Source organism: Entelurus aequoreus, linkage group LG07 (genome assembly GCF_033978785.1).
Source record: "Entelurus aequoreus isolate RoL-2023_Sb linkage group LG07, RoL_Eaeq_v1.1, whole genome shotgun sequence".
In the NCBI taxonomy this organism is placed as follows: domain Eukaryota; kingdom Metazoa; phylum Chordata; class Actinopteri; order Syngnathiformes; family Syngnathidae; genus Entelurus; species Entelurus aequoreus.
In genome coordinates, this window is record NC_084737.1 from 48,851,960 (window position 1) to 48,877,300 (window position 25,341).

Here is a 25,341-nt window from a genome sequence, read left to right on the forward strand (position 1 = left end):
TTTGCATTCTAACATACAAATCGGCTCGTCCTTGGTAAGTGGCAATGCAGCTAATGAGAGCAATCAATTCTACCTTTAAATTACTTTAAAAATGCATTCACTTTTTAACAATACTTAATTTACGTAACCTGAACAATAACCAAGTTGTAGCAACATTGTTATTGTAAGAGCAAACACTGAGTAACTCCTTTTTTTAGTGTAGTAACACATCGGCATACTTCGGTATTAGCCATAAAAGCTAACTACGGAAATAGAAAAGAAAGCTTATATGACAACACCAAACACGTTTGAGTTTGTAATGCACAACACTGCGATAGGACAATAACCTGTACTGACTGAAAAACATGAACAATCATATCTCTCGGCTTCCGCCTGCTCCAACGTCTCACCCTTCCTTTGTGCTTGCTTCTAGAAGCATTAGTTCATCCTCCTTAAATTCAGGTTCAAAAAGGCAAGGTTGTGAATCCTTATTTGTCCAAAAATAGTCATCTTTGTTGTCTGTTATCAATTGTACCATGATTACTACACACTCACGTTTGTTTCCGGAAGTGGGAACACACATTTGTTGCTAGAAGTCGGACGTGTGCTGCTATGGAAACAGAAATCAATGCGCTGAAAAGATCAGTCCCGATATTAATTAAAATGATCAAAATAAAAATACAAATTATTGAGCATATTACTGGTTATGATTGCATCATACTTTCTATACTATGTATACTATTCTATACTATATATATATATATACACATATATATAAATACATTTGGGCTGTCAAAGTTAATAATAATAATAACGCATTAACTATAAATTTCAATAACGACACACATTTTTTTATCAGGCGATTAACGTTAACACTTCCTTTTTGATACTCAAGCCATGCCGTAGCGGAGACACTTGGCTGCAGTTCACTTGCTACTGATAAGCCACAAGCGAACAGAAATGGACAAAAGAAAGTCTACCTTATGGAAATATCAGATTCAAAGCTATAGCAAGCAGGAAAGGACTATTTTTCGCCGTGAGAAGAGCAACACCTGCTACGCGTGTGGAAAGGGGTGGGTGGTGCTTCACTTACGTGTTTAGATTACGGTTCAGGTGCAGTGATAAAATAAGATTTAGATTGTTACTGTGACTGATTTAATAAGTAAGATGACATAACAATTCTACAGAAATGAAAGACGGTCGACAGGATGTCGAAATGAGACTTTTTTATTGCAAAAAGTCGATCTGACATTAAAACATGTCAAGACGTTTTCTCAAAAAAATTACACACTCTCTCGGCTTCAAAATAAAAGCACTGCACTATACAGCTGGTTTAACTACATTTAGGGTTTCTCCTTAATGTATGGCTTCATATTAGCCGCCACACCTAACAAAATAAAGTAATAAAAGGTATTGTAGAGTCCAGGAGAAAACAAAGTCTGACCCTCTTTTTAGCTTTTATAGACAATGTTATGCTGACAACGGGCCAAATTCCAACAAGTATTCCCTCCGTGCACACACGTCTACCTTCATGCTTCACTCCTAGACACACAACACTTCTTCATTTTCTGCTGACACGGTGTGTTCAAAGACCATGGGAAAATGACCATCATAACACACCTACCTACACATTAACACCAGCAGGTATTTACAGTATGAATGGCCATATATAGTTTATTATTTGCACACTATTGACTAATGATGTACTGAAAATTTGGCCGGAAAAAGAGGTACATTAATGCTCTCAAAACCGACGTTGTGATGACACAAACTATACGCACGGGTTGTCTGAAGCGGAGGCAGCGTGTCTGCGCTGTGGACATACTTTAATATATTCGAGATATACCCACGAACAGCGATCTTCACAATTTAAGATGACACCGGCGGCTTTTAATGAGAGAAAGGCTCCCAGCAACACGAAGCAAGTGTGACGTCAGTCTCGCTTTTCTTCACAGACGTGGCGCGACAGTATCTAAACAGTGTCTCTAAACAGGAATAGTCTCCAACACCATAAATAGATGCTAGATTTGTTGCCAGTATTTTTTATGAGAGAAAGATTGACTAAAATGATGAGAGAAAACCCCCCCAAAAAATAAAAAATTAATAAAAAATTATCAGCTAAGTCCATTGTACAATAAGCAGCTAAAATTTTAAAATAGAACAAAATGATATTATGTAAGAAAAATGTACATCTTAATACTATACTTCATAATAACAGATTTGTTTTAAATGTATATTCACATGGCCTCTGACTGTTTAATCGAAGAACGTGGGTAGAATCTAACAGAGACGATCTAAAGGCGGAATATACTCTCGTCCCCTCTGATGGCGTCTTGTTGATATACAGTATAGTTCTTCTGTGGGGGGTGGCACCAAACTTGTAATTCTCTTTTAAAACACTAAGGGGCAAGGTCTCCTGAAGGAGCAACTACATCTGTAGTTACCTAGATATTTACTTTCTTGTGAAGAGTGATGACCACCACAACAACGACATCTTTGTCTACATTGGAACTAATCATTCAGAATCATGAGTTGACTTTTACTGGACGTTTTACTTATAAACCAGAAGAAAATGCGTTCCTGAAAATGGATGGTGCAACTTATTAACCAATCGCGGCAGAGGACTCTATTATTATTATAATCCATCCATCCATTTTCTACAGCTTGTCCCTTACGGGGTCGCACGGGGTGCTGGAGCCTATCTCAGCTGCATTCGGGCAGAAGGCGGGGTACACCCTGGACAAGTCGCCACCTCATCACAGGGCCAACACAGATAGACAGACAACATTCACACACTAGGGTCAATTTTAGTGTTGCCAATCAACCTATCCCCAGGTGCATGTCTTTGGAGGTGGGAGGAAGCCGGAGTACTCGGAGGGAACCGACACAGTCACAGGGAGAACATGCAAACTCCACACAGAAAGTTCCAGAGCCCAGGATTGAACCCAGGCTCTTCGTATTGTGAGGCACACGTACTAACCCCTGTGCCACAGTATTTGTAATACTATTTGGCTGTTTGGGACACGGGACAAGAGAAAGCTATCATGTAATTGAAAATAATTTAAACAAAACTGTTAAATAACTATTTTAAGTTCATGACATGCTGTTGTTAATGTGTATGGTCATGTGTTCTTGATGTTACATACTGTGCCTGAAAGATATTGACGGAGAATGAGGAAGTGTTGTTTGTGAGAGAGAAATATGTGTGTGTGCACGAGAAAGAATTTGTGTCGGATTTGAACGTGTTTTTAGCACAATATTGGCAATAAAAGTTATCAAAAATGTCCTTGGTGTGACTTTTTCTGGACAAAACAGCACAACTAGCTGAAAAACAATACATTAGGTAATTATTTTAAAGCGCACCAATATATTATGTACCGTAATTTCCGGACTATAAGCCGCACCTGTCTATAAGCCGCACCAGCTAAATTTAGGGGAAAATACAGATTGCTCCATATATAAGCCGCACCCGACTATAAGCCGCAGGGTTTTGATGTGTAATTACCGTAGTATATAGGGGTTCCTGCTACCACGGAGGGGATTGTCGGGACAGAGATGACTGTTTGGGAACGCAAAGCGTCCCATTTATTAACAATAAATCTTTCAATCATTCAATCAAACTTTCACATCTTTGACATGGCGAACAGCATTCGTGCAGAGTACAAATAATACAACGGTGCAAAGTAATACAAAGTGCTCGCCTGTACGTTATCAAAATAACCAGCCTACCGGTATATGAAAAGTCAGTCTTTAATCATTGTGTCATCGTCTTCCTCCTGCGTACTAAAACCACCGAAATCCTCTTCGTCGGTGTCGGAGAAGAACAGGCCGTAAATAAGCCGCACCCTTGTATAAGCCGCAGGGACCAGAACGAGGGGAAAAAGTAGCGGCTTATAGTCAGGAAATTACGGTACACTATATCCGTTATCATGCCAATGTATAATCATAGTTGCTTCATTTCATACAATAATGTGTGCTTTTAAAGCACAAATTATGTTCTCCTATGCTCAGTCACCCTCCTCTTCAAATGCTAACCAATCACAGCTCTGTGGTCCGCGTCAACACAGATGCAAAGCTAGAATTTTTGGGAGTTACATGCAAGGATTGCAGTAAGGTACGCAGGGGGAGGAGGCAAGACGGCGTCGCTTACACAAGTTATGTGACGCGAGAGTATACATCAGGCTTAAGGCGAGATCCTGAACCGAAAATCATTCATGGCATCACCAAAAATGAAAGCACTTACTCACCATCCAGTCAGATTGTTTTGATGTCAGCTCCACCTGTCTTCCAACTCTTAACAAAAGTGAATGTTTTTGGATTGGTGTTAACTGACAGCACACTGCTGGTATCCCATTAGCTACCAGAACATTTACTTCACACTTATAACCCCCTGAGATGAGCAATTATCAGGCATTCTGGAACCAGGCAGTGGGCTTTAGAGAAGCCATTAGCCCACCGAGTCCTTTTATCTTGGGGGCTTTAACGCACTCTCCAGGAGATGACACACAAAGAGAGTCACAGTATGTTACTGGTCTCAATATATATTTTAATTCAAATAACTTTAGTCAAAATGCACATTTATCTTCAAGACACCCATTCATCCATGTTCTACCACTTGGCCTTCTTGCCACTCTGTAATAAAAAAGTGATCCATGCATGAAACAAAGTGAAAAACATATCTTAGCATAGAAACGGTTTATATCCAAAATTGTATTTATTTTAAGAAACAAGTTGAATCATTTTTTAAAAATTATTATTATTATTGTTATTGTTATTATTATAGCAGCTTGAAACAGAGAGAGCACCAATATTCTCTAAGAACTAGGTTCCCCTGCAGGAATTTGAACCTATATTGTGCTTTTAAAATGTTAAATAACATATTACTATTAATATAGAATAGGGCTGCAATGAATAAATCAGATACTTTTATGAGGGAAAAAACTTTATTTGTATTCTGTTGCTCCAATTAATTGTTTAATGATTGCAAATTGGTGAAAATGTGTACCCCATGGAGTGCCCGGAACTTTAAGTACATGGACATAAATTATGCACGCTGCAATAGAACACATCTATGTGGTGGTAACAGCGGGTATATTTTTTTAACATATACTTTTTCTTAATACATTTATTTCAAAAGTGAAATTTCAATGTTGATGATAGGGTTGTCCCGATACCAATATTTTGGTACCGGTAGCAGTACCAAAATGTATATCGATACTTGTCGATACTATTTGATAAAATTGGCATTATATACTTGTTTTAACAAAAAATCTTCCGGTACATTGAACATATGTTTCTTATTGCAATCGAAGAACAATTTTGGCCTTAGATAAAATAGTGAACATACTTGACAACTTGTGTTTTGGTAATAAATAAGCAAACAAAGGCTCCTAATTTGGTTTCTGACAGATGCAGTAACATATTCTGTCATTCCTCATTCTATTATTTTGTCAAAATTATGAGAGACAAGCTGTAGAAAATGGAATATGAATCTACTTGTTCATTCACTGTTAATGTCTGGTTATTTTTTTTGTTTTAACATGTTCCCTTTACACCTCTGTTAAAATGTAATAATCACTTATTCTTCTGTTGTTTGGATGCTTTACATTAGTTTTGGATGATACCACAAATTTGGGCATCGATCTGATACCAATTAGTTACAGGATCATACATATTTGAGTCGTCATGTGTCCAGGGACGTATTTCCTGAGTTTATAAACATAATACAAATTTAAAAGAAAGGATTTTGTGACAATAAAAAATATTGATATAATCATTGTAGTATCGACTAGATACTAGATACTCTTGTACTTAGTATCATTACAGTGGATGTCAGATGTATATCCACCCATGGAATTTGTTTACGTTAAGGAGCACTAGCTTGCTGTTAGCGGTGAGCTATTCTATCCTCCTACGGTGTGCAGTAAACATGTTTAGTTATTCCTCATCCTGCAGGGATGATACTTGTAAGAAACGTACTTTATTTGTCGTTATGTAGGCGAGGATTAGTGATCTAGAAGTAGCTAAAACACTGCTGCCTGCGGATGGACGTTAGCCACTAGCTAGCCATGTTTGTGCTCTGATTGTGCTCTGCCGAACATGCTCCTCGGCTCGTAAAACCATCAATGTCACGATGTGACGACGGTGAGCCATCATGTCCGGTAAAAGAAAAAAGGTAACCGGTATTTTTCAAAGGGATTATATAGCGTTTTTTACTAGTACCGGTACACCGTACAACCCTGGTTGACAGCATAAATTTATCAAATTAAAGAATGAAGATTATGGCAAAGAAAAAAAAATCTGTTCATTATAACTATGTTCCGTAAAATGCACTATAGAGAGGCTATAAAGTATGTTTTATGTGATTAATCGAACAAACTAATCAATATATTACACTATCCCTAAAATAATCAACAGCTGCAGCTCTAGCATGGGATAGTTGTATCAGCTTTATGTTCTGAGAAATGAAGCATGTCAATGAAAGGAAGCGTGACTGCTCTCAAACACTTTGAAACAGGCATGCTTATAATTTGAGCATGAAATGGTATCAAATGATGCAGAATAAAATAGAGCAGGTAGTGCTGAATCTAAAGCATACAAATGTTTTTTTGTTTTTTTTTATCACCATCTGTGATTTTTCTTTCTGCTTGATTTCTTTGCCTGGACTCTCCCAGAGAAATCCAATTTCTGTTACCATCATTTTGTCCATCTGTCCCCTGGAGCTCTAGATCCAGCTAAAGAAGCCATGTTGAGGACACATCCTGAACCATGGAGGATACAATTTGTATGCAATACTAAGTACTTTGTGCAGTTTGTACAAAGATACAAACAAAACAGAACCTCTTTGTTTTCCATCTACATCATATCTCTTTACATCTCCAAGACATTTAGATGGATCTGCATCCAACTTTAAAGGAACATTTTCTCCTCCATTAAATTGTCCTACTGCACACAGGCAGGTCTGTGAAGGCTCTATGAGTTTGTTGACTGCACTGAAAAGAGTCCTGAGCTCACCTTCACCAATAACTAGAGATGTCCGATAATGGCTTTTTTGCCGATATCCGATATTCCGATATTGTCCAACTCTTAATTACCGATTCCGATATCAACCGATACCGATATATACAGTCGTGGAATTAACACATTATTATGCCTAATTTTGTTGCGATGCCCCGCTGGATGCATTAAACAATGTAACAAGGTTTTCCAAAATAAATCAACTCAAGTTATGGAAAAAAATGCCAACATGGCACTGCCATATTTATTATTGAAGTCACAAAGTGCATTATTTTTTTAAACATGCCTCAAAACAGCAGCTTGGAATTTGGGACATGCTCTCCCTGAGAGAGCATGACGAGTTGAGGTGGGCGGGGCTGGGGGGCGGGTTGAGGTTGGGGGGGGGAGGTAGGGGCTAGCAGGGGGTGCATATTGTAGCATCCTGGAAGAGTTAGTGCTGCAAGGGGTTCTGGATATTTGTTCTGTTGTGTTTATGTTGTGTTACGGTGCGGATGTTCTCCCGAAATGTGTTTGTCATTCTTGTTTGGTGTGGGTTCACAGTGTGGCGCATATTTGTAACAGTGTTAAAGTTGTTTAGACGACCACCTTCAGTGTGACCTGTATGGCTGTTGACCAAGTATGCTTTGCATTCACTTGCGAGTGTGAAAAGCCGTAGATATTATGTGAATGGGCCGGCACTCAAAGGAAGTGCCTTTAAGGTTTATTGGCGCTCTGTACTTCTCCCTACGTCCGTGTACACGGCGGCGTTTTAAAAAGTCATAAATTATACTTTTTGAAACAGATACCGATAATTTTGAAACCAATACCGATCATTTTAAAACCAAAACCGATAATTTCCGATATTACATTTTAAAGCATTTATCGGCCGATAATATCGGACTGCCGATATTATCAGACATCCCTACCAATAACCAATCCAGATTGTGAGGGAGACCTTCACATTCAACATCTGTGTCTGACAAAATCTGTCAGAATCTCGTAAAAAATACTCTCGAGCAAAACGAAAACATTTAGCTGCAAAGAGGAAACCAACTTTTTATTTCATTCCATGTAGATGTGATAGAAAATGTTTAAATGTGACACATTTTTGTCAGAAAAAAGGGTTATATTATTAAAGTAATCATTTGGGCTGGCCGTAGGCTTTTTGTGGCCCCATTTCCGTTTTTAATATGACTTGTGTAGTAACATGCTAGGGGCCTAGTGAGTACAAGTGCACCACAGTCCCTCTTCACATCGCGTTTCGTAGTTTGCGGCTTGTAAAGGTGACGATGTGGGTGGTATTTCATGTTTAGAACGCATCAAAAACTGTATTTAGAACGTTTTAGTGAACTAGTGAATTATATTTATATAGCGCTTTTCTCTAGTGACTTAAAGCGCTTTTACATTCTGAAACCCAATATCTAAGTTACATTTAAACCAGTGAAAGTTTTAAACATGCTTTTTTTGCTCTAGCTTTATAAATAGTCAATTTATAATTAATAATGTCTACTTAATTTACCATTGGTAGGCCCGGAAGCAATTAGCAGCCATAAACAAGGGTTAACTGTATTACTCTTGGAACCCAGAAGTAGATTTGGCTATGGGAGCCTGAGTGTGTGTGCGTAAAAGACACAACTAACACAACTGCAGTTCAAGTAGATTTATAATTAGATATTAAGAAATAATGTTATATTAGTATTTTACAAGTTATGTAAAGAATTGTATTTACTATAAATAAACTTGTATGAACAATAAAAAAATATTACATCGGTTGTTGATAGGTTCAAGGGAAACGAAAAGTGTTCAATATCTTCTACCACAGTGAAGCCAATTCAAACTAATATGCTGCCACGGCATTAATCTAATATGTCAAAAAAAACATAATGAATGGGCAAAAACTGAAAAACAAATGTATTAAGACTATATTTGTGGGTAAAAGGTTTGGTAACAATATATAATCTTCAACATTAAGGTCGTTTGAAAAATATGGCCAGAAATATGTTATTATGACAGCGTTCGAACCAATGCTAAATTAAAAATGATCTCTGTGGGCTTTGGAATGTACGTGGCCGCAATGCTACTAAACCGAACTAAAACCATTATAAAAGACATGTGGACTAAACGCTGAATTAAAGTTTAGCAGAAACAAAGTATAATTGTATTTATTGTATCCATCCAATTCAGTCCATCCAAGTAGAAACAAGCAAACACTTGCAGAGCACGACGACCACGTTGAAGATTAGCACACAAATATAGGTTGTGTTTCAGTTTAAGGCTGAAACGACGCGTCGACGTAGTCGACGTCATTGGTTACGTAAATACGTCGACGCCGTTTTTGTGCGTCGACACGTCGCATATTTACGTCACACTACCGTCATGGCGAAGCGCAAAGCAGACGATCAAAGCAGACGATGCGAGCGGTGCGAGCGAGGGGGAAAAATCACGCCAAAAGTGGTCAAAAGTGTGGAAGTATTTCAATACACAGCCTAATAATGTTGTTGTATGCACACTGTGTCGAGCGTAAATGGCCTATCATAGCAGCACAATGGCTATGAACGAACATTTGAAAAGAAAACCATCAACTAGTCAATCGTCCGCGTGAGCATACGTTGTCAGCATTACACAAAAACATGAATGTGTCATTTGTATCTGCTGGGGGTGTAACGGTACGTGTTTTGTATTGAACCGTTTCGGTACGGGGCTTTCGGTTCGGTACGGGGGTGTACCGAACGAGTTTCTAAGCTAAAACTAACTTTAGCTGCTAAAGTCTTAACAAGCTACTTCGCTCCTTCTGCCTCTGTCTCAGCACGCAGCATTGTCCCACCCACACAACCATCTGATTGGTACACACAAAGCATTATCAGCCAATCAGCAGTGCGTATTCAGAGCGTTACCAGCCAATCAGCAGTGTGTATTCAGAGCACATGTAGTCAGCGCTTCAGCGTCGATTAGATAGGTGTTTAGCAGGTGAGCATCAGGCAGCGGACTCTCCCCAAATGATAATAAACACCTCCCAGTCAACAACTAGTAACATCACTATGAGCCCGTTGACCTTCTAGAAACTTAAACTGCAGCTCAGCTCACTCGCAGTCCTGGCTTGAGGTGAAGGCTAATTAGCTCTCAGCTCCAGCCACATCGACACCTTCTGAGCGCCTATTTTCAGCTGCTGGGAATATTGTAAACATGAAAAGAACCAGAGCATGTAGACATGCTAACCTTTCTTCGATACAACTGTTAGTCACTCACTGGAATGAGTAGAATTGGTTATTGTGTACTGTGTTGGACTGGATGTTTATTTTGCACATTTTAAAAGCAATACTTAATGTTTACAGTGCTCCAGAATATTTAGATTGGCACTTTTTTGTATTGGATGTTTATCTTTATTTTTGCACATTTTAGCAAATAAGCAATACTTACACTTTTGTTGAAATGTTTACACTGTTGTTACAGAATATTTCGTTTTACACTTGTTTGTATTGGATGTTTATCTTTATTTTTGCACATTTTAAAGCAAAATAAGCAATACTTTTACTTTTGAAATGCTTATACTATTGCAGAATATTAAGATTTGTACTGGATGTTGACTTTTATATTTGCACATTAAAAAGCAAATAAGCTACTTTTAATTTTGTTAAAGGTTAAAAGTTTTAAATGTTTACATTGTTACAGAATATTTAGTCATGTTGTTGTCAATGTTGACTGAGTGGCCATACTTCTTTTTTTTTGTAAATAAAAGCCATGCCTTTTGAAAAAACGGGCCTACATTTATTTTTTCATCTTCATTTTGAATAAAAAAATAATCGGTAAAAGGAAAAATAATCTATGGATTAATCGAAAAAAATAATCTATAGATTAACCGATTAATCGAAAAAAATAATCTATAGATTAATCGATAGAAAAATAATCGTTAGCTGCAGCCTTATTTCAGTTGAGAGCTTCACCATGAAGCAGCCATTGACTTACTGATGCTTGATTCAAGTCGATCGATAAAATGAGATCACCAACCTTTCGCAGTCTATCACCTTACCCACTTAGTTGTCCGGGTATCTCTCTTGTGCACACATATGCACAAAGGCAAGACATATGATGCGTCCAGTTTCACAGCGGCGATGTGACATGACACATTCTTTCAGATACTAAAAAGACTCGGCATAGCCACTTACAAAAGCCACTGAATTGATGCCAGGGCATGTATGGTACTGCCTGGTAATCAATTTAAAAAGTTATGCGTACCTGTGGACATAGAATTTAGTATTTGTGTGTACCTCCATTGCCTGAGCTTTCTTGCGAAACATCTCCTCCATGTCATCAGCGAGTCTCTTCACCAGACGCAGCCCATCAATCTCGTCCACCCGCACTGCCCTCTCGAACTCCTTGTATTTCTGCAAGATACATTGCACATTGTTACAATTACCGCCTTTGTGAGAAGATGTGTTGCATGAGGTTACGCTGCTGTTCACTGGTATTTTATTGAGTTATTGTCTGATAAATGAGCACAGCAATCAGATGGAGTATAAAGATGTATCTGAACTGCTTTTAAAAATATCAGCATTTCAAATTGTAAGGAACAATTAATTATTCTGACACCAGTTTTGCAATATTGACCATGTTAACATGGCAATCACTTTTTTTCTCAATTATTTATATGTACAATACATCAAAAGCAATCAGCTCAGCCAAGAGAAATATCAACCACCTTCACACTTTCCCAACCACACAGTAAGTGCCGGTGACACACTGCTTCCGTGGCTTACTGCACGACACAGAGTCATATTATCCCAACATAAGCCTAATTACACGTGCTTGCCATAACCAGCACCTTAACAGGGGACAGTGACATTAAGTCTAGTTAATTCCAACACACACTTGCTTCCCATAGGGGCTGTAAGACAGATCTACAGTATGTCCTCATAACCTAAGAAAGATCTGGTATATGAATATACAGTAGATGATCTAAGCGAGGGAGTATATTATACGATTTCTGACATATGTGCAAAGCTGCTGCCAGGGATGTTTCACTGGGAAGGGAATTTAACAGAAAATTATGGTACTTTCCTAATGTGTGCCCTCGCTTATTCTAGGCACATGCTCTTAGCTACTCCTGCACTGTGTCAGACAAGAGAGCAGGATGAGGAGAGGGACACACTCATGAGAGAAAGGGTACTGATCCATCAGTTTTTGAGATTTGATCGCTATATCAATTTATATTCCTTAAATTCAACTACATCGATCTGTGCTCAGCAAGTTTGCCCTCCGATGATAGGTATCGATTAGGGCTGTCAAAATTAATGCGATTAATATTGTGTTAACTATAAATTTCATTAAGGGCACTAATTTTTTTTATCACCCGATTAACGCACATACCTCCTTTTTGACCCTCGGACGATTCCGCAGTGCCTTTAAGGTTTATTGGCGCTCTATACTTCTCCCTACATCCGTGTACACAGTGGCGTTTTAAAAAGTCATTAATTTTACTTTTTGAAACCGATAACGATAATTTTGAAACCGATAACGATAATTTCTGATATTACATTTTAAAGCATTTATCGGCCGATAATATCGTCAGTCCAATATTATCGGACATCCCTAGTAACAACCTAAATACATGTCTATGTTAAGTTTATAAGGTACATTTGTACAATTTGAACAACGCTGCTCAGTCTGTGTGATTCTCAATACACTTTTTTTTTGTGCGACATTTGCAACAACACATCAGTTTAAAAATTATTTATAAAGTATAGAGTGGAATGTCTAAAATCAAATACAACAAGAGGTGTTTGATCAAAGCAGTTTAAGCATCGACATCATTCTTCAATTTAATTCAGCCTCCACAAATATCACAAAGCATATTTAGGGAGGCTTGAGCTCTGGTAACATTTAAACTCATAAACTCGACAAGTATGTTGTGCTCTTTCTTTGTGTTTTCTGTAATGTTTGTGTGATGGAATTATAGAGTATGGACAAGTGTGATGACTATCGTAGAACTTGACTTTGAGTTTTTTAAATTATTTTTAAATTTGAAAAAATCGTTAAATATTCCTGGCTTGTGTTCAACATTGTAGGTTGCAATGTATATTTTTTGAGAATACATTAAGTGGTTTGACAAAACCAACTTATATGAATTGCATATGCTGGTGACGGTTGAAAAAACATCCTTCTGACTTTGTCAAATTCAATTGATTGATAAGTCAAGCAGGAAAATAATAGAGCAAGACACTTTTTCAGCAGGCAAGCTACTTATCAAAGACCGAGTCGAAGTCATCTACCTCATATAAATTATATCAATGGACAAAGTGGATACATGTTTATTAGAACGGACAGGTTTTTTGTTAACGTGAACAAGATGTTAAAGGTGTTCAATAGGGGTGTGGGAAAAAATCGATTCGAATTCGAATCGCGATTCTCACATTGTGCGATTCAGAATCGATTCTCATTTAAAAAAAATCGATTTTATTTTTTAAAATTTTAAAATTGTATTTCATTTTATTTATTTTTATTTATTTATTTATTTTTTTAATTAATCAATCCAACAAAACAATACACAGCAATACCATAACAATGCAATCCATTTCCAAAACCAAACCCGACCCAGCAACACTCAGAACTGCAATAAACAGAGCATTTGAGAGGAGCCACAAACACGACACAGAACAAACCAAAAGTAGTGAACCAAAAATGAATATTATCAACAACAGTATCAATAAAAAATTACAATTTCAACACAACAGTGATTAAAAATCGCTCATTGACATTATCATTAGACATTTATAAAAAATAAAAAAAAGAACAATTGTGTCACAGTTTCTTACACTTGCATCGCATCTCATAAGCTTGACAACACACTGTGTCCAATATTTTCACAAAGATAAAATAAGTGATATTTTTGGTTTATTTAATAGTTAAAAAAAATGTACATTATTGCAATCAGTTGATAAAACATTGTCCTTTACAATTATTAAAACGTTTTACAAAAATCTACTACTCTGCTTGCATGTCAGCAGACTGGGGTAGATCCTGCTGAAATCTATGTATTGAATGAATAGAGAATCGTTTTGAATCGGGAAAAAAATTGATTTTGAATCGAATCGTGACCCCCAAGAATCAATATTGAATCGAATCGTGCGACACCCAAAGACTCACAGCCCTAGTGTTCAATATGAATGTAAAGTGCTTATACCCCGTCTTTCTTGAAGGCAAGAATATATTTTGGCGTACCTTAAATGGTATTATTTCATAAACGCATTTTGCACAACGCATTTTCAAAAAGTCCTACTCCTATATGAAAGTGTTTAGTTTCTAGCTTATTTGTCTTGCTCCAATACTTATTTTTATCCTCTTTAGAAGATTTAAATTGTAGGCAAACTCGGTGGCTTGCGAGCTTTTGTAAGTTTTTTTTCCTGAGACCTTTTTTTTTATTTTTGCAGGCAGGATGTAGCAGGACTTTTACAGTGAAGACCAGAACTGTGCAGTTGGTCTTTGGACTTTGTGGTCTGTTAAAAGTGCCTCGCCAGTTGCTTCCTACTTCGTCAAACTGCGCTTGTATTACATCAGCAGTGATTTTACAAGTCCCTTGGTGGTAGTGTATGTCAATCAAGTGACAAATGTCATAGTGAAGATGGATGACAGGCATACAAGATGTATTTTTTAATGCCTCGGGATCGACCCACAGTCTTTCTCCAATCGACCGGTAGATCGCGAGCCACCTTTAAATCATGATCGAAGTAATGGGCATCCCTGCAACAAGACATGATGTTGTCATATATCGCTAACCGAATGAATGTTTTCGAGTCATAATCCTGGCTTTGTAACGCCTCCGTAAATTTAATTAGCACACAGACAAACACAAACAAACTGATGAGAAAGTAAGCAAGAGGTGATTAATGCAGTAAAAGCAAAGGCAAAGATAATAATAATACCTGGGATTTATATAGCGCTTTTCTAAGTACCCAAAGTCGCTTTACATGTTAAAAACCCATCATTCATTCACACCTGGTGGTGGTAAGCTACTTCGTAGCCACAGCTGCCCTGGGGTAGACTGACGGAAGCGTGGCTGCCAATTTGCGCCTACGGCCCCTCCGACCACCACCTATCATTCATTCAACATTCATTCACCGGTGTGAGCGGCACCGGGGGCAAGGGTGAAGTGTACTGCCCAAGGACACTACGGCATGGTAAGAGGCGGGGAGCGAACCTGCGACCCTCAGGTTTCTGACACGGGCGCTCTACCCATTACGCCATGCCGTCCCAAAGATAGTGCTATATTTTTGCACTGTTACAATGTGATCTTGCAAGGCCAAACGGCCTAAAAAGTATTAAAAGCTCTTAAGTATGTCAATAGATTAAGTGGGTTGGATTCCTCAAGGTACTTTTTAAGAAGATAAAAGTCCAACTTTAAATGTGATTGAAGGTGGATAAACCTGCTGTTTGTAATAAATGTTAAGTTCCTCTACTGGTAGGGATTTTCTTCCTTATATTTTTATCCCCGCTACACGACCCCTTTCTCATAAACTACAAAAAGATTTTTGTCTTTGAAATGAAACCGACACGGTCTCTTTTGATATTAATGTGATGCCAGTTAACAGTTTTGAGCATCAAACTTATCTTGGATATGGTAACAGGACAACCGTCGGAAGTGCGAGTAAGAAAGCGAGTTATGGCCCCAAAACATTTGAATAACTATGGTATACCTGCCATAGACAGGGGAATAACCTATTTATGGCAGGTATACCACAAGTAGCATATGATTTGCTCCCTCATGCAACAGAAATGACTAATTAAATTGATGCAATCACATTGTAACTGATGATTAAGCAGCTAAATCACTTCATATGATAATCACAGCAACAAACGCTCTTGGTACTGTAGGTGACAACGGCAATATTTATTCATTCTGTCACTTACTGATTTTATAATAATAATTAGCTGACTTCATGGTCATATTTTTAGCTCAGAGCTTTTCTCCGTAGACAAATTCATGAGTCACATCTATTGAAAGCCTTTTTTTGGTTTCAATAATCTTTATTGTGCCTGAAACTGGAATGGCTATGTTGTTTACATAACATGACCATGTCAGGAAAGCTACCTCACATACCACTGCACTATTTCCCATAATAAAAAAAAGGGAAAGCAGTTTCATTGTAACTTTAACAGCACATTGGGAAAGTGATGGAAGAGATTATAAGGGACTGCTTTCTGTTGACACTCTGGCCCACTTTATGGAAAGGTTTTCATATTTTACATTTCAAATTTATAGAGTAGTAGATTATATTAAGTTATTTTGGTGGTTTCCTACCTGAGCACAACCTAGAGCGGGCCTTGGCAAAATTCAGGCCACGGGTCGAATACGGCCCGTTAAGCTTTTCGATTCGGCCCGCCGAATGTTTCCAAATTATAATTTTTACTAAAACCCTTGACATCGAAATTATGAATGTGCAGTGCCATTTTAAAATTACCATACATTTTTAATTTGTTAAAATATTGAAATGATTGGAATCTACGCTTTTGAGTGACATAGGGACTATGACACAGCAGCTCCAGGCAGACAAGGCACAAAGCAGAGTGGGCAGGGTTTGTTTACAGAGCAGCCAACCCGAGACACGGATGTCAGGGGCAGAAGCAGAATTTTACAGCAAAGTTATGCAGAAAACTGATGTTATCTCAGATTGTGGAAGTTTTTTTGCCCTTTGCGTTCATATTCTGCCATGTTTGTTGCAATTATGTTGCATTTTGTTTGATTGTAAAAACAATGTCCATTGAGGAGGTGGTTTGAGAAAGATAAGCGACATTCATATGTTTTTATTATTCAGTATTTTATCATTAATAGTTAATATTTTAAATCCCATATCTTTTATTTTCATGTTTCATTCTTAGTGCCTTATTCAATAAAAAAAAACTGTAAAATTCCATTAGGTTTTTTTTAGCATTTTATCAGACGTATGTTTGTGTATTAGTGTGAGAAGGGACCAAAGCACACATACAGCAGATCTTTACAGCTATTATATATATATATATATATATATATATATATATATATATATATATATATATATATATATATATATATATATATATATATATATATATATATATATATATATATATATATATATATACAAAACCCAAAACCTGTGAAGTTGGCACATTGTGTAAATCGTAAATACAAAAAGAATAAAATGATTTGCAAATCCTTTTCAACCTATATTCAATTGAAAACACTGCAAAGACAAGACACTTGAAGTTCGAACAGATAAACGCTGTTATTTTTTGCAAATATTAGCTCATTTGGAATTTGATGCCTGCAACATGTATAAAAAAAGCTGGCACAAGTAGCAAAAAAGAAAGTTGAGGAATGCTAATCAAACACTTATTTGTAACATCCCACGGGTGAACAGGCGAACTGGGAACAGGTGGGTGCCATGATTGGGTATAAAAGCAGCTTCCATGACATGCTCAGTCATTCACAAACAAGGATGGGGCGAGGGTCACCACTTTGTAAATAAATACGTGAGCAAATTTTCGGACAGTTTTAAGAACACCGTTTCTCAACAAGCTATTGCAAAGAATTTAGGGATTTCACCATCTACGGTCGGAAATATCATCAAAAGGTTCAGAGAATCTGGAGAAATCACTGCACGTAAGCGGCAAGCCTGTGACCTTCGATCCCTCAGGCGGTACTGCATCAAAAAGCGACAACAGTGTAACAGGATATCACCACATGGACTCAGGAACACTTCAGAAAACCCCACTCAGTACCTACAGTTTGTCGCTACATCTGTAAATGCAAGTTAAAACTCTACTATGCAAAGCCAAAGCCATTTATCAACAACACCCAGAAACGCCGCCGGCTTCGCTCGGCCCGAGCTCATCTAAAATGAACTGATGCAAAGTGGAAAAGTGTTCTGTGGTCTGACGAGTCCACATTTCAAATTGTTTTTGGAAACTGTGGACGTTGTGTCCTCCAGACCAAAGAGGAAAATAACCATCTATTATAGGCGCAAAGTTCAAAAGCCAGCATCTGTGATGGTATGGGGGTGTATTAGTGCTCAAGGCATGGGTAACTTACACATCTGTGAAGGCACCATTAATGCTGAAAGGTACATACACATCCAAGCAACATTATTATGGACGCTCCTGCTTATTTCAGCAAGACAATGCCAAGCCACATGTAACATCAGTGTAGCTTCATAGTAAAAGAGTGCGGGTACTAGACTGGCCTGCCTGTAGTCCAGACCTGTCTCCCACTGCAAATGTGTGGTGCATTATGAAGAGTAAAATACGACAACGGACTCGGACTGTTGAACAACTTAAGCTGTACATCAAGCAAGAATGGGAAAGAATTCCACCTGAAAAGCTTAAAAAATTGGTCTCCTCAGTTTACTGAGTGTTGTTAAAAAGAAAGGCCATGTAACACAGTGGTAAAAATGTCCCTGTGCCAACTTTTTTGAAATGTGTTGCTGCCATTAAATTCCAAGTTAATGATTATTTGCAAAAAAAAAATAAGTTTCCCAGTTCGAAAATTAAATATATTGTCTTTGCAGTGTATTCAATTGAATATAAGTTGAAAAGGATTTGCAAATCATTGTATTCTTTTTTTATTTATTTACGATTTACACAGCGTGCCAACTTCACTGGTTTTGGGTTTTGTAATAAATAATAAACTAAAATGTTTTTTTATGTATGACATTCATGTGCAGAGCACATACCTAGGGATGATCTAAACCGGTTTTCCCGGTTGTTCAATAAGAAAAGAACCGAGTCTTCGGACTCGAATCCCTTTTTGAATCCCTTTTCGAATCCCGTTATCGAGACCACTATAGTAAAGAAAAAGAGTTGGTTCTTTATTCGAATACCTGGGAACGAATCTCGTCCCGACAAGAAATGCCCTGTGGGACATCACAAGAAATGACGTCACGTAGCTCAGTCATTAGGCGCAGATTGGGAAAGCTGGAAAAAAATGGACCGGAAAAAGTGCTCCAAGGCATGGCTTAATTTCACCAAAAAAAATGAGGAAGCGGCAATATGCAATTATTGCCAGGCTTCGCTCTCGTGTAAGCGGGGGAAGTACAACAAGCGTGTCGTGTCTTCGAAGCAGCGGCAGAGACGACGAAGAACGCCCCTCTTCTTCTGCCAGCTGCCCAAGTCCCAGCTACAGTGGCGGTGACGCCGGTTAGTAACTAACGTTAACTGTAGCCGGTTAATTTCCATATCTGCTCACTTGTAGTAACGTTACCTCTTATGTCAACCAGGACTGCAGTAATGTTAGCTAGACTAACGTTACCTAAACATAGTCAGCGGCTAACGGTAACGTTAACGTGAGCCTTTTTGTATGTGTCTGATAACGTTAACGTTATCTTGTAATCTACACCACGACAGAGTTTGCAAAACTGTCTAATAAACTAGTGCTTTCTTTATTTCTTTAGTTTATTTGGAACATGAACACACTTACAGTATAATACATCACAGTTTCATATCATTTCACTTTACAGGAGTAGGAAGAAGTAAAGCTTATTTAATCCTACCCCTTTCCTACTTCTTAGCATTTAAAAATATATACATCATTTACTGACCTTTTTATAATAAAATATCTGTGAATTAGTATATACAACAGTTTTGTAATATGTAATTAATTAATTCAGTCATTATTAATGTACTGAGATGAAGAATATCTTATTTTCAATAAGGTTGAAAGTATTTCTCATAATTCTTCTTCTTTGTACTTTGTAAGCACTATTCATTTGAACAACCTCTTAAACTGGATCATATCAGTACAATGTTTAACTTCTTTACTTCATCCATTCCATCATTTAATTCCACATAATTTTAGCTGTTTGCAATTTTACCAAATCATCGAACTTTAATATTTTTGACTCAATAAATAAAGTGTTTGTATGTTCTCTATATCCAACATTATGTATCAGTCTAATTAATTTTTTTTGTAACACGGTTAACGAATGTAGCGCACATTTGTAGTTATTTCCCCACATTTCTGCACAATAACTCAGATATGGTAATACTATAGTAGCGAGTAGTAGAGAATGTGAAGTGATTTGTTAAACCAAATATTGTGTGTTATTTTCCATATACAACAACCTATCTGGACTCGATAAGAGAATCGATAAGCAATCGGTTCGATAAGAGGATTCGATAATAGGCTCAAACTCGATAATTTCTTATCAAACATCATCCCTACACGTACCTTTTACATAATATATCAAATATACAATATAAATCATTACAATCAATTAGCATGCTATGTAGGTGTGAATTTTGTAACAATAGGAATTGTTATTTGTGTTTATGTTGCACACAGACCTATTTGAGTGACGGACAGGAAGCCAGTGTTGACAGCTATTGACGTATATGTATCTCTGTTGAGTGTGTATTATATAAATAAAAAGACCCAGTGATTATTTACAATGTTCACTTATTTGTGTGGTGTTGCTTCCTCAGGTGTGATTATTCCAAACGGATTATTATCTACCCATGCGTAGTAGTGGCACATAAACTGAATGTGACCGCGTGTCATAATGATGACGGTCAGCTGGATTAAAAAAATACAGATAGTCCAGAATCTTTATAGTCTTCCTGGACCAACCCATTTAGTAACTGGTATAAAAAAAATACCAGTACACGGTATACATCCCTAGTTGTTACCAGAAAAAAGGGCTGATAGAATAAAAAATGTCTGAGAATTAATAAAAATACAACACAACACACCCGCTATAAAAGCTCCCACCCTAAATGGTAAATGGGTTATACTTGTATAGCACTTTTCTACCTTCAAGGTACTCAAAGCGCTTTGACACTATTTCCACATTCACCCATTCACACCCACATTCACACACTGATGGCAGGAGCTGCCATGAAAGGCGCCAACCACGACCCATCAGGAACAAGGGTGAAGTGTCTTGCTCAAGGACACAACGAACGTGACTAGGTTGGTAGAAGCTGGGGATTAAACCTATAACCCTCAGGTTGCTGGCAGTGCCACTCTCCCAACCGCGCCACGCCGTCCCTACCCTAATACATGAACCTAATGATTTGACGCTTTCCAAAATTCTAACAACAGTTATAAGTCAGAAAAGTGGAAAATCATCATATATCCTCTTTAAGCCATGTTTCTACTTGTTTGAGATATTTATACAATAGGTATACAGAATGAGATATTTTACTATCTGGCGAATATTCTTTTTTTTATTACTGTACTGATATTGAGAGTTAACAAAACAGACTATAAAGCCAACAAATCAAGGAATAATGTTCAACCACAGAGGTTGCACTATAAAATAATAAAAGAACATCATTTAGTAGAATACAAAGGCTCAGTCCCGGGCTCATGTGCCCGCCCACAGAGTCAGCTGTGCCCAACCTCTGCAGGAAGCTGTTTAATTTATTTGGGTTTTGTTTTTTTACATCAGAGAAGGTAAAAAATAAGATACTATTTACTCAAAACAAAGGTGCCTTGGCGAAGACGAAGACACGAGTAACTGACATGTTAGTTAACAAATAAAAAAAGACAAAAATGTTGATAGAAGCAAAATCCATTCATTTATAATTTCGTGGTTGCAACATGTTTTGGCATTATCCAATCACAGCTCTTTAATAGCCTACTTTGTACATATGACATAAGGGTGAGTATGACATTTTTATGGTCCACATTGTAATATTTGTGCACCTGGCCCGGGAGAAAGTGAAGAGGACGCATTTTATTTTTGACGCTATATGATGCCATCAGCGGGCGAGTAATCAATCATGACATCTACACAACTGTAAGTTAAAGCTATGTATATTTAGACTTAGACTTCCTTTATTGTCATTCAAATGTGAACTTTACAGTACAGATAAGAACTACATTTCGTTGCATTAGCTAGTTGTAGTGCAGGTAAAAAGAGCAATAAGGTGCGGATATAAATAGATTTACTGTACAGATAAATATATTGCACTCTTGCATATGCATCCACGTTTATGGATGTATGTTATATTGTCTTTATAGTCCAGCGAGTTAATCTGTTTTTGGGGGGAATTGAGGGGATTGTTATGATGTGTTCAAGAGTCTTATGGCCTGAGGGAAGAAGCTGTTACAGATTTGCTACGGAGGCTGCGGAACCTCTTTCCAGAGTCCAGCAGTGAAAACAGACCTTGGTGGGGCTGGGAGGAGTCTCTACAGATTTTCTGAGCTCTATTCAGGCAGCGGCTTTTGGTCCTGATTAGGGATGATGTTCGTTAAGAAATTATCGATGTTGATGCCATTATCGAATCCTCTTGTCGAACCGATTCCTTATCGAATCTCTTATCGAATCCAGATAGGTTGTTGTGTGTGCACTGAGTTCCAAAAGCCGTAGATGTTATGTGACTGGGCCGGCATGCTGTTTATATGGAGGAAAGGCGGACGTGACTGAGGACAGCATGCGGACGTTAAAGGGTAAAGGTTTCAGGTGAGAGAGGACGCTAAAGGCACGCCCCCAGTGAGCATATAGTGCTGCTATGTGCGTTGTAAATAAAACAATTGCCGACAAACACATCACCAACATGGACGAGGTGCCGCTCACTTTCGACATCCCGTTGAAGCACACTGTGGAGAAGAAGGGGACCAGCACGGTAGCGAATCGATACGCACAACAGGGCAAGAGAAGTCGGCTTTTACTGTTGTCCTGGCTTGCTATGCTAATGGACAACGAGACTGGCTTTGAAAATGACTAGAAGGGATCTGGCGTGTTTGATTAAGAACTTGCCCAGCTGTTCATTTCGGACACAGAAGATGAGGACTTTGATGGATTTGTGGATGAGGATTGATCAAAAAATAATGTGAATACATTGATAAATACTTCAATAAAGTACTACCAAACTCAGCTTTGCTCCTGCTGCCTTTTTAAAACAGCGTCCATGCATGCTAGCGTATGTTTTAAGATAGCGTATGTTTTAAGCTAGCGTATGTTTAACAATGCCTGCGCCCAAAAATACGCTGCGCCTTATTTATGCGTTAAATACAGAAATAGCACCCGTAACTGACACGGCGCCTTTTAATACAGTGCGCCCTATGGTTGCGAAAATACGGTATAGTGGCTTCCATAACGGGAACCGGTTCTCAAAAAGGGATTTGAATCCATGGAAACGTTTCTTTTGTTATCGAAGCATCGGGAGAACCGGTTTTCGAACATCATCCCTAGTCCTGATGATCTTTTCCGCCGTCCTCACCACTCTCTGCAGAGACTTCCAGTCTGAGGCACTGCAGGCTCCAGTCCAGACAGAGACGCAGTTGGTCTGTAGGCTCTTTATAGAGCCTCTGTAGAATGTGGTGAGAATGGGGTGAGGGAGCTGTGCTCTTTTTATCCGACGTAAAAAGTGCATGTGCTGCTGAGCTCTTTTTATAAGAGCTCCGGTGTGTAGAGGCCAGGTCAGATTGTCAGTTATCTGCACCGCCAGGAACTTGGTGCTGCTTACGATCTCCACTGCTGTGCCGTTGTTGCTTAGGGGTGATTTAAACATTTCAAAAGTGTACTTCTACATGTAAACAGTACACTATGTACATTATTATTATATATGCTATACTCCTCAGAGTAATCTAATCATTAATGCACAGAAAAGCTGTATCAATATTAAAATATAACTTTGAATCATTTTTTGGCACCCACTAAGTTGTTGCTTGGGAATGATTTCAACTTTATAAAAGACACTTTAACATGTAAACAGAACAGTATGTAGTTTATTATGATATATACAATACTCCTAAGGGTAATCTAGTTATTTATGCATATAAAATCGGTGTCAATATTTTAAAAAAGTACCTTGAATCCCTGTTTGGCAGGCAAAAATACATTGATTTAATGAATAGATCCAAACATGTTATTACTATGTATTATATGCATGAACAAAGTACACTTAATGTACTGTATGTAGCATTTAAACAAGAAAAAGGTTTAGCACATCAACATCGGATCAATAACAATCTCATTAATACCATTCAAATGGTATTAAGTTGTGGACAGACAAAGCTCCAGCAGTGCAGCTTTAGCGAGCGGTGCGCGCTCCCGAGACAGTAATACATTTTTGGCAGGGAATCAATTTTGGGCACAACACCGGTTCTCCAGCGTTCATAAACAAATTATAATAAAGGCATGCATTGTAACTCCATTTCACAACAGAAATACATACCTGCTTTGCTAGAGACATGGCATAAAAAATAAAAACTGCCTTAATAATACAAAGTATATTTGTATTTACATGTGCAGAAAAACATTTCTTAACTACATCATTCCTGACCATAAGATCGTGCTACTTTTAGTAAAACAAATGCTTTGCAGGTAGTGTAAATAAAGGTGCTTTCAAATAAACTTTAAAGAGGCCTTACGTTTTATACTTTAGATTTTAGTTGACTAATCTTACTGTAATTTTAGTTGACTAAAATTTTGTGTAATTTCATTGACTAAAACTAGGATAAAACAAAATCAATTTAGATCACTGAAATTACACTAAAAAGACTTTGACTAAAACTAAATTAAAAACTGCCATCAATATTAACACAGTCAGGCAGAAAAGTAACTGTTTTTTTGTTCTGCTCCTTGTGTTCTCTAGCGGGTCTCCCAGTATGAATGAATACTTCAGTGTTCAGGTTGACATCAGTGCTTCTGTTCCCAGTAGAAGTGAAGCTGTACGGTTCTTTCTGTGTGCCACAACGCTTGTAGCTGGTCTTTTTGATTACAAGCAAGAGTTGAATAAATGGACACAGCACTACACTTAATGTGTTTATTTTTTTAGATTTTGGGATGAGCTGTGCCTTTTTAGTAAGAGGAAGATATTTCTACGTACTGTAGGAGTGGTCATAGAGCCATTGTTCAGCGTCGAGCAAATACATTGTAGGTTGAAAAAGTTTGCCCCAAGCCGCTCCGAAAAAAGGTTATGCCCTGCCTTAAATGTTTTTTCTGCAGCCGAGTCTGTAAAGGCTGATCGCTCTCTTTGGTCCAGTTCAATGCTACATAATGTTGTACCATTTTCAAGTGGCATAATACAGGTATGTGCAACAATGTGTATTAGCTCCTTGGGATTTGATAATAACGTGATTAATGGAGGGTTAAAAACTTCATTTCACACTAATACTAAAACCTGTCGCCCCAAATCCCAGCTCATTTAACACGCCTCTGGTGCCCACTTCACCTAAGCCCATTCTCACACAATCTCACTGTGCTTGAATCTGTGTCTCATTCCCTCTCAAACCTCTGTCCAAAATCAGCAAATTATGTTAACCGCTTGAGCACCATTGCATATGTCCTGTGGTATATTTTTTAAGAGCTGTCAGTCACACTATAAATGTACTTCGAAATGGACAAGGAAGCCATAAAATACTCAGTTAGATTTAGTTTGCTAACATGT

The 25,341-nt window shown here is 37.8% G+C and overlaps 1 protein-coding gene across 8 annotated transcripts in view; it reads right to left on the minus strand.

Moving 5' to 3' along the window:
• cacna2d3a (calcium channel, voltage-dependent, alpha 2/delta subunit 3a) overlaps positions 1 to 25,341 on the minus strand; it is a 343,144-nt gene that overhangs the window by 244,774 nt on the left and 73,029 nt on the right. For all 8 annotated transcript variants that reach the window (XR_009826794.1, XM_062053832.1, XM_062053836.1 and 5 more), the window contains one exon: positions 11,241 to 11,357. Coding sequence is in view for 7 of the 8 variants with exons in the window: in XM_062053832.1 (XP_061909816.1) it covers positions 11,241 to 11,357 (117 nt within the window). In the remaining variant the exon portion in view is untranslated. The remainder of the gene's footprint in view (positions 1 to 11,240; positions 11,358 to 25,341) is intronic.